This window comes from Anomalospiza imberbis, chromosome 1 (genome assembly GCF_031753505.1).
Source record: "Anomalospiza imberbis isolate Cuckoo-Finch-1a 21T00152 chromosome 1, ASM3175350v1, whole genome shotgun sequence".
NCBI lineage: Eukaryota > Metazoa > Chordata > Aves > Passeriformes > Viduidae > Anomalospiza > Anomalospiza imberbis.
Window position 1 is genome coordinate 23,205,980 of NC_089681.1, and position 14,708 is coordinate 23,220,687.

A 14,708-nucleotide genomic window follows, 5' to 3' on the forward strand; every position below is an offset into this window, starting at 1 on the left:
CCCGTGCTCCCAAGGAGGGCTGTCCTAGAGGGCGGCGGGCGGTGGCCTCAGACCCGGCTCCTCCGTTTGTCGCGCGTTTAAAGCCTTAAGGCGGCTGGGTGGTGCTTTGTAGTGAGGGGTTGCTGTAATGCCCGGCGATTCACGCTGCCGGCTCCACGGCGAGGCAGGCAGCGCCCGTGTCACTCCGCAGCCTTTTTCTGCCTGTAGGATGCTCCGCTGTGCTGAGGTGGATGATGGCTGTGTGGGCTCGGCACGTCTCCCGCTGGGGTTGCCTGCTGAGCGCGGCCCGTGCTGCTGCGCTTCCTCGGCGGCTGCGGAGTGGCGGCTGCCCCGCACGGGCCTGCCGTGCGTTTGCCCGTGTGGCCGTGCTGCCCGCTGCAAAGGAGGTTGTTCTGGGCAGACTGCCGGCATACAGGCAGGTGTCTGTAGGAAGCTGTTCCCCGCCCGACAGCGCCAAGGATGGATCCTTCTCTTCTCCCGAAAGTAACTTGCCTTCAGTACAACAGGGACAAGCAAAACCAGAAATATTACCTGATCCGAATGCAGAAATACTGGACGAAGGTAAGAGGCTTTGAGGGATACCATTTCTCCCAAATCCTCAAATTATGTTTTCAGTATGCTGCGGTTTAACCCCAGCTGGGTTCTCCTTTTTTGCCCTGTCTGCCTAAAAATAAGTATCTGGAGTTCCTGACTTTCACTTCTGATTAGCTCCGTCGTTAATTCAAATAGTTACGGTTGATGTAGTATGCAAAGAGTATCTTTAAAGTGACATGAAAGTATATTTGGGTAGAAATGTAGCTCTGGAGATGCCTTTAAAAGGATTTTTCATAACCCTACCTGCATCTGCTGAGTGTTTGCCTTTCCCTCACAGATGTGGTAGTACAAACTAAAGGATTCTGGTTTGGGGTTTTTTGGATGTTTGGTTTTGGTGGTTTTTAAAGTTTTTGGTTTGTTTTTAGTTTTTAGTTTTTTGTTTTTGTTTTGTTTTTTGGTTTTGGGGTATTTTTTGTTGGCTTGATTGTGGTTTTGGTTTTTTTTTTTTTTTTTTTTTTTTTTTTTGCGGGGGGTTGTTTGGTTTTTTTTGGTTTTGTTTTTATTTTGAGCGAGGCTGGGGGATTGCCCGCCTGAAGCAGCTCACGCTCCACGGCCGCTTAAGGGATGAAGGATGACCAACAGGAGGCAGTGGTGTGAAGCCTCCTTCAGCGCTGCTCTGCTGAGAAATGCTCGCCCGGCTGTCTTCTGAGGACAGGACACGAAAGGAGATAAATACAGTGGCGCCTTGATGTTGTAACCCTGAGGAAATTTACTCACTTTTTTGCGCTACTTTTACATCTAAACAAGGATTGTGATATTTCCATCCTTTTAAATTACTTTGGGTATGCTGAGGAAACTTGCTCTGAATTACTAAGCAGCCTTGTATGTTCAGATTCTGCTTTGAGCCCAGCCAGCCTGGATTATACAGAGCTTATTATTTGGGGTGGCTCAGACCTGCAGCAGAGATCTGTGTGCTTAGTTCTGAAACAGTGCTGCACCAAAGTGATGGGTCAGCCAGCTGGTATGTGGCTGCACCTGCGATGCAGTTTATCCACAAGCCAGATTTTTATCTGCCAGCAGACTGGCTGGAGAATGTGTGTGTGTGTAGCATTTTGCCCAGTTGTCAGTCTATGTAATGGAATAAACATAATTAATAATTTTGGGGGGTTTTGGTAACTTGAAGTATGATTCCCAATAGGAAGTGTAAGGACCTTAAAGTGGCAATAAAAGACATGCATGCGTCTGGAATGGACTTTGTTGTATATTGGTTTGGTCCTCAGCAAGTTCCATAAAACCACTTGACATTCCTAGAGAGTTCCTGTTCAATGTGTAAATGTTGCTGAAAACATTTGACTGTGCTTTTGTTTCTGAGGCTATGAGAAAAAGACAAGACCTTCAACAACTATCAAGCTAGTCTGTGCAACTCTTCCTGGAGCATTAGGCACATCCTAATTACTTAGTAGTAGTAGAGTTCTGGTGTGCCTTTGTTTCTTGACTTGGAAAATTATTACCCTGGTCTCTCAGAAGCCATTATACAAAGGTATAGAGCACCAAAAATCCCCTTCCTGAAGAGTTTAGTCAGGGCATCTGATTAGTAATCAAACTAATGATTGATGTGGATGCTAGCAGCTAGCCTGCAAACAGCAATCTTAATCTTGCTGCTGTGAGCTCCTATCAATGGAAAAATAGATCTGTTTAGAGAATTTGTTTTTTAAAGACACTGTTCTGTGACTCGGAACACTTAAGGGAAAACAAGCATAATGGTCTTCCCTTTGAAACCTAAGTGAGTAGGAAGTTATTCCTTTTGCTATTAGAGATAGTGGCAGTCAGCTGCCTTTCTGTAATGGATAAGGCATAATAGCTTGGCTGGAGTTGGCTATGAAATACATTAAAAGCTAAACCAGCTGCATTTCAGGCATCATATTCAGGACAGCCACAAAGTAGTGAGCTGGTCAGGTTATGAAAAATAATCTTTGCAGTAGCCTTTTATCTGGCTGTGATCAGGCAAGCATGCATTTGTGAAGACATGAAAGATGATCCTTTCCCAGGGAGTGATATGATCTGTTGTCTGCAGTGGTCTAGGCAGCAGACTGAAGGCAGGCTTGCTGGGTACTACTCTCAGATTTGGCCATATGAGTAAAAGTTGATGGGCAGTGACCAGGAGATGGAACAGAGGCAAAAAACTGGGAGCAGAGTCTATGTTTTTATGTTTTCAAATATTAGTTTGGCTGTTTATCACATGGCACAGTGTTCCTGCATTTTGGAAAGGATTTTAAGAGATCTGTATAGCATTTGGTGGCAGCAGCTTTGTCTTTCACTAAATGCATTTGGGTCTTCTATATTTGTTTCTCAGACTGGGATGACATCCCACCTTCATCTGCTTTGGAAGCGATTTCTGAGGAAGAAGCTGTACAGATCATTGCAGAACCGCTTCTCCCCATCCAGTCTTCCACGCTCCGAGATTATGTTGATCACTCAGAAACCCTTGCGAAACTTGTCCACCTAGGTATGTGTGATTTTGTTTGTGTGCTCTGCCTATGGCAGGAGCTTTGGAGATCCTGTAATTTTTGCTTTGCTCTTACTGGTTACCTTGTAAACTTGAAAATGGGAACAGTGACCAATGGTGAAAAGCTGCAGAATGTTATCCAGGGTGATTGGATAAAAAAAGGGGACTGTGTCACTAGCAATGACATACTACTAGGAAACAAAGCTGGCTGGTGTTAGTCCCTTAGTGCTGTGGATGTTAGAAGGAAGCATCTCCCACAGATTCAGGAGGTGAGGATCACTGTTTAACTTAATTGGTCTTTCTTCTTCTGGGCTGATTAAGGATGCTTTAATTTACTGCAAAACAATGTGCAGCTCTTCATCCTTGGAAGGAAGGAAAGAGAATGGTTGCTATGCATAATTTTAGGAGTGAGGCACAGCACACTGGAGAGGCAAGAGGGGTTGATGAGAGAGATTGATGAGAACCTTCCTTCTCATCAAAAAACACTTGGACTACAGAGATACGAAAGCTCAAGCTTTCTCACCACCTTGTTGCTCAAATGTGCAAGGAAGACTAGAAAGAGGTTGGAGAAATTAATATTTGAGAGGGGGAATCTGTCCCCAGGTAGTAAGAAATGGTCATGTGTGAGTCAGTATACAAAGTCACTTCACTGCAAAATTGTCATCTTCCCTTTTATAACAGATTTGGGAATTTCATGCACACATACTTGAAACAAGAGCAGGTCTCTAAATGTGGCACATGCAGGATTCACTCCAAATGTCTTTCTTCAAAAAATAAACTCAGCAAAAGCTTCTAAAATGACTGCTTATTTTATCTGGAGTCTTTCCACAATATACAAGGTGGTGTAGCCTTGCTGTGTTGAGTAATTAAAGTATGCAAAATCAGTGCAAAACATTGAGTAGTCCTATAAATTCCAGCATGCCTTTGGGAAACATTTACAGAAAGCATGGTCTGTGTTTAATTAAAACAACTTCTGATTTTGTTTGTTGTAGGAGTTGACTTATCCCAAGTGGAGAAACGTCAAAAGGCAGGTCAGCTCTTACTGACCTTGGACTTTGAAAAAGATGTAAAAAAAATACTTCTGTTTCTTAAGGATGTGGGTGTAGAAGACAATCAACTGGGACCATTCCTAACCAAAAATCCATACATCCTTGGTGAAGATCTGGAAGCTTTAGAAACCAGGTAAGCCTTTCAAGTAGTAGCAGGGTGTTAAGCCCCTTGGCTTGAAGATCTGGTTTCCTGGTTGGCTTAACCTTGTCTGAAGGAACCTGTGCTGCCTGCTGTCTCATTTCTCTCCTCATCCCCTAGCTCTGTATTCTTGTGCCTCCCCATCTGTTGGCACTAACATGTGATGGTATCATAAGTCAGTTCCTTCATCTACCTGAAAACTGTCCAGTAACAAATTTTACTGCCCATCCCTGTCTCTCTGTCGCAAAGGAAGCAGCTTGCCACCTTAGGCCATTTGCTTTACTCATGTCAGCTTTCTTTCCAAAATGGCATCCCTGAGGCTTTACATAAATTTGTAGAACAACATTAAGCTCTTCAGTCACAATTTGAAACCTCATGAATTCTGCAATCAAAGAAGTAGACCAGATCTCTTCTATGTTGACATCTAATAGCAGCATGAGGTTTTGGTGACTTTTTTTCCTGTTGTCCAGCTGAAACTCAGCACCACACTACAATGAACTAATTTGTGTGTGTGTCTTCATTCACACTTGTATGGCCCTAAACTGTTCTTCAATCCTTAAAATGAACTTTAATTTATAATATTCCAAATTCAATAGTTTTCTTTCAGAACAACTCATGTGTGTATGTATGTGCATGTTTAATGAACTCAAAACTTCCCAGTACTCCAGAGAAAAAGTCTGTTACCTTAGCTCTTGCATGTAGTAGCATTTCTATCTGAAACAGAAATCTGAAAGTACAGATATTTAGAAACAGGCACATGAGTAGACTCTTGTATAACATAGACCTAACTTCTTTCCCCTCTGCTCTTCTAATCTGGTGTTCAATAAGTGGCCTTTCAGAAACAATATCCAAAAAAATACCCTGTGTCATTTTCCAGTAGTAGTTTTGAGTCTAGATATCAGACCAGACTGCTTATGCTCTTCTGAAGAGAGGTTTGGGGGTTTTCTGTGATAAATATCCTAACTCTTCCATGAAGTCAGATTTTATTTTCAGTGCCCGGTTAGTGACTGTCTGGTTAAGTGAAGTAACTGTCTGGTTAGTGAAGTAGGGGCTAAACAAAGCAATCCGATTTCTTCTTAATTTTCTGCAGTATGATTCTTCTGTAAGTTTGATACTGGTGAATGATTTCCTGCAAGCTTTAAAGTAAGTAAGTGTGCTATAAAGCCTGTGAAGTGAATGTGTCTCTAATAGCTGTCTTTTGAAAGCTGAGTATCACCTTTGCATAAACAGTTTGGTGCAGATGGATGTGGTATTGGTTACATCACTCTGGAATGTTTTATTGCTATGGATTCCATGTTGCCAGGAAACAAAACACAAATTTCAATAAGTTTGGCATTTGACTTCAGATAAACACTGTAAAAGTCAAAACATTCCATAATTCCTAACAATTTTGACAGTTGCAAATCAGTCTCTGTACTGCAGCTGCACCAGATGCTTTGTTTTATGCTGGTGTTAATGATGACTTAAAACTGTTAACATGCTGCATAGAACTGCTGAACGTGGAACGAGGGCTAACCTCGGTGCCAGCATTCACAGATGTATCTCAAACTTTGGCCAGGTTGGATAGTTGTGTTCCTTTATATTCTAGTTTCTACAGGTAGGTTACTACAATCTTGCTGTCCCACTTTTAGGTTTCTTGCCTTTCCAGGAAGAAATGCTTCAAGTGCAACTCTTAATGACTTGTTAACAGAAAAGAAGTGGAGTCAGGGCAGCCGAAAGATTTGATTTTTATCTCCTCATGTAGCTGTTTCTGAGATGCTTGGAAGCTGTGCCAGTTCCATTGTCATTGTCTGGAGCCTAGGGTGCTACCTTCTGTGTTGGGGTGCCTGCTCAGTTAGGAACTGGTCCTCTGGAGCTTGTTTTTATATCTTCCATCTGGGAGGTTTTGGCTTGTAATAATTTAATTTCTGAGGATTTGTGGAAAGAGGGAATTTGTAGTGACTGGAAGGTAATTTTATTTTATTTCTCTCCACGAGACATGGTTTAGCAGAAAGCCCATTTTCTGCTGAATATCTGTTTCTGCAGAATATTCTGCAACTCATTTAGTATATTAATTACTACCAGATAAACCAATTATTGTATGCTCTAAGTTGATCTGACTGCAAATACTTCTCATACTGCAATTACTCTCATCTATAACCAGAGGAATTGTCTCCAAATTGTAGTTTAGTTATTTAGTATATGGTAGTATGTGGATTAATTGTGTCTCTTTGCTTTGTATGCTATATTTCCCCTCTTCAAGCCTTTTTTTCTGGGAGCTGTGCTAATCATCTACTGCAAGGGGTACTTGAAATAGCATTTCACTTTCACTGAAATCAACAAAGTGTGGAAAAAGTTTGACTTGGAAAGCAAGAAAGCAAGCAAGCTCTGTTAAATATCAAAGCTCCTCTTGCTTTCTGACAACCAGATGTTTGTTACTCACTTGTTAGACCACTGACTGAAAATAGGGACCTATTTGTGGCAAACGCAACTTCAGCTGATGTAGAAATGTCTTTTTCGACAGTTTCTCTACACACAGCATCATTGTATGATATTTCTTCTCCAGTGCTGTTGGCAAAACGGGAATGTATGAGGTGTAGTACTCCATTCTTTCAGCAGTAGAAATGGAATTCATTAAAATAGCAAAAAGCTGTATATATCTTCTTGTCCATACCCTATTAATGTGGTTGCAATCTAGGAGACAGACTGGTAGTTAACGGTAGGTTAACATAGGTATCTGCTTCAGTACAGCTGGAAGGAATTAAAATCTGTCTTCAGTATTGACATTCTGCTCTGAGGTTTATTTTACTTCTAATTAATTGGAAGGAAGGGTATTTTGCTTTTACGATAACTGCAGATTTCACTCTAATTATTTTTGACAGGGTTTCATGTTAATGCTAGAACATCTGTCCATTTATAAGATACCACTGAGGAATTTAAGTGATCACTGAATAAATGGAGGCAATATAATTCTCATCACTGGATTTTATTTTGTTTTTGTTCTCTTTCTAGAGTGGCTTACCTAAAATCAAAAAAATTTCTTAAGTCAGAAATTGCTCAGATGGTCTCAAGAGCTCCATATTTGCTGTTGTTTTCAGTGGAAAGACTGGATAACAGACTGGGTTTCTTCAAAAATGAACTTGGTCTCAGTGTAAAAAAGGTAAAAGCCTTTAGGTATTTTGTTAGTGACAGTTGTAAGGTCTTGCAATATGAATACTCCAAGTGTTTGGAGGTTATCAGCAAACATTGTTACCATCAGTAATGCCACTAGAGGGTTACAGGAGGGTAACATGGTTTTAGCTGTCTATGGAAGTGATATGGTTATCTAACATTCAGAGGACCTGAAGTACAGTTTCTGAAGATGATCTGTTACAGATTATTATCAAATATGCATGTGTATGTCCATTTCTATTATTACAGGTGGGTCAGAGGACTGAATTAATTACTGGACCAGCAAGCAACTCTTTAAACTTGTGGAAAACTATTTGGTTCTCTTCATCTCTTTAAGATACTGTGACATACTTAAATAATTTTAAAAATAGTCGAATCTGTGAATATCTTATCAAGATAAATGCCAGTTCATATGCTCAGCTCATCAAGAGTGATCTCTGTGTTTGCTCCTGGGTGCATACCACATTATGTGCTTAGTGGGGTATTCAGCACCATGCTTTGGGATCTTCAGGGCAGGTAGTAGCTGGACTTGCCTGGAGTAAGTGGGCAGTGTTAACTGTGTCCAGCAGTAGGTGGGGATTGCAATGAATGCCAAATTCCAAGTGGAATCTGGGGTTCTTCTATTATCTGAACAGTCATAGCTGCTACAGTGTGCTGTTGCTGGCCTTTCCATATTTGAGGTGAGACATCTCCTCAGAAAAAGGTTTAGTCACCACCATGTACTCAGGATGGATTAGAAGTAATCAGACACTTCAGGGAATGTGGAGTAATTTCTTGTGCTGTTACACTGTTGTCTAACCAGATTCAGAAGTGAGCTCCACTGCCAATGAAAAATCCTTTTATAGCCTCCATTGGGGTAGTGTGTTGTTAACTTTGTAAAAAGAGGAAAGAAACAACTTCAGGACTGAGAGAAATTGGGCACTTGAGCATACTTTCTCCTTTTGATGTGTGCTTTTACTCCCTCTTCCTGTCTGCTTTACAATTTTATTATTTTTTGTTTTCCAAAAGAACATATTTGAGTAATGTTTTGCATCTTTAACATACTGCTGGTTTGTGCAAATTCATCTTTGGTCTAGAGATAAAACGAAATACAAAAAGAAATGCAAAAAATAGTTTATATAGGATCTTTCTTTCACAGATAAATAAAGAAGCCTTCAGTAAAACTCTTTAATTAATGTGTTTTTCTGATTGTAGACAAAGGATCTCGTAATTCGTCTTCCAAGGCTACTGACTGGCAAAATAGAGCCTGTAAAAGAAAATCTTCAGGTGTGTTTATTAATAGCTATTAAAAGTGTATTGTGTATAGTTTAAGAGTTGTCAGAAGATAAAATTCCTTTAGGGGATTGTGTACAGAAAGAATTTAATGAAATCATTTTAGTGGTGATATAAAATAACTGTTAAACAATGTATTTTCCTCTATAGTGTGCAAGCTTATTCAATGCATGGAGTGTTACCTTATTCTGTCTTCTACTCTGGTGTAGTGCCTTCCTGCCAAAAGTTGCTATATGATGACATAAATTTTTACCCATTTTTTTAATGAGTAGAAAAATACTCAGTCTTTCCCCCTGCCCCTTAATTATTATGTTTTTTTGCTAACTTGGATTGTCTGTGAGTATTTAGGAGCAAGAAATGTGCAGTTGATTATTTTTCTCCTGGCAGGTAACTAGCCTGCCAAAATGTGCATTTGACACCTATTGTCTGATAGCAGATGGTTGTTATTAACACATATTGGGTAAATAACTTCAAACCCATGGGGATTCCTTTCCCTTTTGAAAATGTAACTGTATTGCTTTAATTACTGTGCTGTAAAGCCATCGAGGCCAAACAGCATGATGTAGTGTAACAATTTGTGAAATTCCATTATCCTATAACAAATAACTATAAATCAAAATGTATAATTTTCAGACTCACTGTTCTGAAACTATTAAACACTAGAAATCTTGCAATCTGAAATGTGTGTGTGGTAAGGGAGGAGACTGGAAAGTAGCAGACTGTTCTAATTAATAGTGCTTTCTTTTTAACACACATTGTTTCCACAGGCTAGGGAGCCATTATTATAATGAATGTGTTTTTAAGATCTTTAGTTCTATGTGACTATCTTGTTTATCTACCAAGAAATACAGCATACCACCTCTATTTTTAAAATGTGTGAGAGAGGGAAAGGAAGGAAGGATTATTAGGTCCTCACTGTTGGAATCTTCTAATTCTTAAAAGCTCAAGCTTTTCAGGAGGTTGGATTCAGAATCTGTGTTCAGACCTGTATGTCCTAAAGTGGTGGTGGGAGGACAGTATGTGGAAAGTGAAATCAGCAGTTCAGAAGTGATCAGGTTGTATCCCTCATTCTGAATGGACTGTTATTTAGAAACAAGTACAGTAGCTGATCTTGGCTGTTGTAAGATAACCAGTCATGGACTAAATGTGCTGAAGTCCATCCTCTGAGGGTTTATTCAAGCACAATTAGAGATTCATTGACAGGGTAAAACCTGTCAAAGCTTTCATTACCACTGCCTGTTGTGGGAATAATACATACTTCATTGAGTATTGCTGAGGCTTACGCAGTAAGGATATTAGCACGTGTGGCCTAGAGAGTTATTGAATATTAAACACATTTGCTGTCAGACTGGGTGCAGTCCAAGCAACCTACACTTGAGCTCACTGACCATGTTGAGGGAGCTGTTCCATGTCACAGAGTAAAAGATAAAAGCTCAAGATTCTTGCCACAATTACCTCTACAGTGAGCCCAGCTTAATATCTGCAGTGATTTATCATGGGGTCTTAACTCCGGTTGTGTATCCTGATGCAGGAAAGTTAGCCCTGCCAACTCAGGTCCATGGAAGATACCACTCATGTGCTAACACTTATTTTCATACTTGAATGCTGTCTTAGTTGATTGGTATTTTGGGTGGTGCACAAGTATTTATAAAGTAGAAAAGCTAAAATGAGGAGTTGAAAGACCTGATTATAGTTGCCTCTAGAAACAGTTCCCTGTAAGGATTTGGAATTCCTAAGGTACGTTCAAAACCCATATTCTAAGCCCTTCTCTTCATATTTGACAAGCAGTTCTGGAAAAGAGCTGCAGTCTTGGCACATCAAACTGGGCAAACAAAACCACCACCTTCTTGCCAGTTGAAGTACCTTAGTTTGATACGAAAGTCTGGTTATGTTAACTGGCAAGCACACCCACTTCATGACTGAAAACAAGCTGCTTGTAAGTGTCACTGGAGGATAGAAGAAATGACTGAGTTAACAGACACTCTTGTATGCTGAATTCTTTCTCAACAACTCAATGAACTGCTTGCCATTCTGCACTTTGGGAGGAGTGCTTGTGATTTTATTGAAAAAATGTGTTTTGTTTTCCTTTTGGAAAATCATAATTGTAGTCAAGGCAGTCTCTGAAAAAGACATCTTACTTTAGACTTTACTGAACTGTAGAATAAATCAAATACTCTACATATCCTACACATCTCTTTTAGGTTCAGCAGTCTTAAGTTGAAGACTATAGAAATTATATTCCCTATTATAAAAATGTAACTTGGATCCATTAGCAAAAGTAGGCACTAGCTGTTTGATTGCTGTGTTTTACAGAGCTCAACAGCTCCACAGGAAGAAAGTCTCTTGACAGCTTGGTATTGAAAATGATAAAGGACTCTTAGTGGAGAATTTTTATGCTTTTAACTGCCATACATATGGTGACATGGTTTTTTTGTTCATATCTCAGACAAACTGGAAAATACATAACATTCACAGAAGTTATCTTTATTTTGGGGATATTCTATAAACAAATTACATTTTATTCTAGAAGAAAAAAATAATATGCATTGTCTGACTTGAGAAGAACTGAAGTGGCAGATATTTTTGTGGTTTGCATTCTTGTTGCTGTGTGAAAAAGGATAGAAGAATTTTGCATTTGCAGTTTATTTCAGTGTCACATTAAAATAAGCTAAGTTTGCTGTAGCTGACTTGCAAAGATAAAATTGTGCTCTTTTTCAGGTTTGTCAAATTGAACTTGGTTTTCAACGTAATGAAATTCAACAGATAGTGTGTAAAACTCCCAAGATTTTAACTGCAAGTAAAAAGAGACTCAAACAGACATTTGACTACTTACACAACATAATGGGCATTCCCCACCACATGCTTACTCGCTTTCCTCAGGTGAGCTGTTAATCTGGGAATAAATTGTAGGTGTTCTTGTCACAGGCACTTCACTAATGTGCTGAAGGTGGAGCCTATATACAGAACATAAGTGTATTCTTAGCTAGCCTGTGGCTTTTACTCTAATTGGGATAACTTTGATTAGCAATCCAGAAACTATTGAAGATTTCCATATGGAACTGCTGCTTGTTTTCCCTTAGCACATGTGACATCACTACCCAGTCTTGTGATATTTAAGGTTTTCAACAGAGGTAGTCATGCTCATCTCTTCTGTGTTCATGCAAGAGAGATTACTGCCTGCTTAGGGATTTGCTTGAAATCTTACCCAAGATACACAAGAGAAGACAGATTATGCAGAAGATCTGTTCATTAGATAACATTATATATATAAATATAAGCATTTCTTTCAGGTTTATCTACTTAAAAAAATCTTTAGAAATTTTAGGATCTGAAACTACAGTGTAAAGGTAAGAGGAGTTCTGTCCATTAGACAATCAGATTATCATTGGTCTTCTTATTGCTGCAGCAATTGCTAAAATACCACAGGATTGAAAATAGATTCATTTCTTGATTACTATTTTGGGGTTCTTTTTTCTAGCTCCTCATTACTGCTATTTCCTCACAAATTAAAAGCTGAAAGTGTTAGTCATTTCATTCAATGCCTACATGCAGTTGCACTATGTTCTTACAAGGTAAAAACGAAAGCAGAAATTACAGCTTCTGAATGGCAGTAATTTTCTTTCTAAAGCAAGTCTAATAGCAAATCTAAGTGGCTAGAAAGCCAAAATTGCATGGGGGAATAAAACTACTCATTGGGATTTTTATTATCTTGCTTTTAATCTGTCTTTACTTAACAAGGATGCTTGCTCTTATGCTCATCTGTGTCACTTTGTCCTCCTTGATCTGTAAGTGACTGCAAGTTTTGCTCACTTTTCTCAGTTGTCTTATTGTTGGCTTTAAGGTGGTTGACCTCACTATTTTTCTTCTCTTTGGTAGGGTAAGTGGAGAGTTTCCTCTGTTCTTAGTTCTTGGCACAGTCTCTCTTTCTCTTTCCTGTTCTTCCCTTTCACCATCAAACTGTGAATTCCAGGATACTGGTAGTGCACATTGGTCTATATATGGTTGGGCCTTTAACTTGTGCCTTCACAAATGCATATTTATCTCTATCTGTACTCACTTTTATCCTGATTGACAGTAATGTTGAAAATAGGAAGTATACAGCATTATTTTTGGGGTTAAATTCACTCTGATTAACCAGTTGCTCTTGTAACCATTCTGTCAGCTATCTCCATAAATGGTGGTTAAGTGTGTTTTTTTTTTCTCCTGTATTTTGACTGCCTCTTAAAATTCAAGGAAGGCAGAGGAGGAACAGTAGTTTTGTTTTTCCCTCCTTGTTCAAATTAGTTTGCATCCTCATGGAACTCTACTTCTTTCAATGGAGTCTCTTTTTTAGTAAAATCTCTGCTTCCTGTAGCATTCATATTTTCATCATTATCTCCTATATCAGCATCTCTTTGTATTCAGTTTTACTTCTCGGGAATGAACTTACCTCTTTGCTTTTACAACTTAACTGTGCATCTCATCTTCCCCATTTCCCTCTCTTTTTAAGTGTTCTGCTGTGTTTCCCCTACCATTGTTCTCATCTTTGACTGTCTAGATTGTTGTTTTTTTTGTGGCAGGTGTTCTGCTGTGTTTCCCCTACCATTGTTCTCATCTTTGACTGTCTAGGTTGTTGTTTTTTTTGTGGCAGGTATCTTCAAAGGTAGGCATTGCTGTGCAGTAGAAGACAAATGGTTGTTTTTGAACCACCACTGTGCCTTTTGGCCATGTTATGATGACAGGAGTCACATCCACTCACCTTTGCCCTTCCCACTGTGCCAGTTTGTTGTTTGCATTATGCCGTGTGGTCACCTCTTCAGTTCTTCCTTGCAACAGTGGTCATTTGAATTTGTCTGATGCTACAGGGAAAGTGCTCCCTGTTACTGAATATCTCCGCTTTCTTGGCTGTGATTACACAAAAGTAATATAGTTCTTGTATAGAAACAATTCTCAAGCACATTAGGTTTTTTTGTATCTCCCTGTTTTTTGTTATGTATGTCAGCAAATTGTATTGAAGTATTTATTTAGAGTTTAGATAATTTATATTTAAATGTAACCTACCTGGTGTTTGACATAAATTAAAGGAAAATAAGAGTAGTATTTGTTTGCTTCCTAGATCTTCAGTTTGTCTAAAAAAAGCTCTTATTTTCGATGCCTCTGGGTCTGAAGTTTAGACAAGTTAAAAAATTCTTCCCTTTTTTCTTTCTTAGGTTTTCAACTCAAAGCTATTACGAATCAGAGAGAGGCATATGTTTCTTGCATTCTTGGGAAGAGCCCAGTATGACCCAGCACAACCCAGCTACATCTCCCTGGATCAGCTGGTATCCTTGCCCGATGAGGTGTTTTGTTCAGAGATTGCCAAAGCATCTATGCAGGACTTTGAAAATTTCTTAAAAACACTTTGATTAGTAACACATGTAAAAAATTAAAGAATTAAGTTTCAAAATAAACATACTTTGTAAAAGTACTTCCCTTTAAGGTCTCCTAACTTTTTAATTACTGGTTTAAGAAGTAATTTTTTATGACGTGTTTAGGATTTAAAGGCTTACAGTAATACTTACAGTAACTTAAAAATTTATTTCAGAAGGATTGAGCCAATATTTTGATTGCTAATGCAAGCCTTGTTATTAATCACTAACTTAATTGAAAGTGAATGATGCAGCACATTAGCAAAAAGGTAAATTCAAATTCTTCTTTTTTTCTTTTGATAATGGCAAAATTTTGGGAGATTGGAAAACTGGCTAGTGACTTATTCCCTGTCTTCCCCTCTGTTATCTTCTCCTTTCACCCTCTTCCACAAAAATAAGAATAGCAAGATAGGGTGGTAGTGAAGTAGTGTTGTGTTTACCTGCTTGAGCTAATAATGTTATTTTCTTTTATGGTAGAAAGAATCACACCATTAATATGTGAAGCACCTCATACAGAAAGGCATTCTTTCAATAGGTTACAAAGGTGTTTCCTTGTGAAGCTGGCTGCTGAAATTAGTATCCTAAAAGCTGGTTAGAAATGTCAAAAAAAAAAAAACAGACCCAGCAAACAGAATTTAGGAAAATTATAAAAAGAAATGAAAGCTGTTATT

The 14,708-nt window shown here is 38.9% G+C and overlaps 1 protein-coding gene across 1 annotated transcript; it reads left to right on the forward strand.

Moving 5' to 3' along the window:
- The first annotated feature begins 212 nt into the window (after positions 1-212).
- Positions 213-14,096, forward strand: MTERF3 (mitochondrial transcription termination factor 3). Its single transcript, XM_068184417.1, has 7 exons — positions 213-561; positions 2,888-3,040; positions 4,033-4,222; positions 7,220-7,367; positions 8,573-8,644; positions 11,369-11,530; positions 13,840-14,096. Exons 1-7 carry the CDS (start codon positions 231-233, stop codon positions 14,032-14,034), a joined length of 1,251 nt encoding a protein of 416 aa, XP_068040518.1. The 5' UTR covers positions 213-230; the 3' UTR covers positions 14,035-14,096.
- The last annotated feature ends 612 nt before the right edge of the window (positions 14,097-14,708 follow it).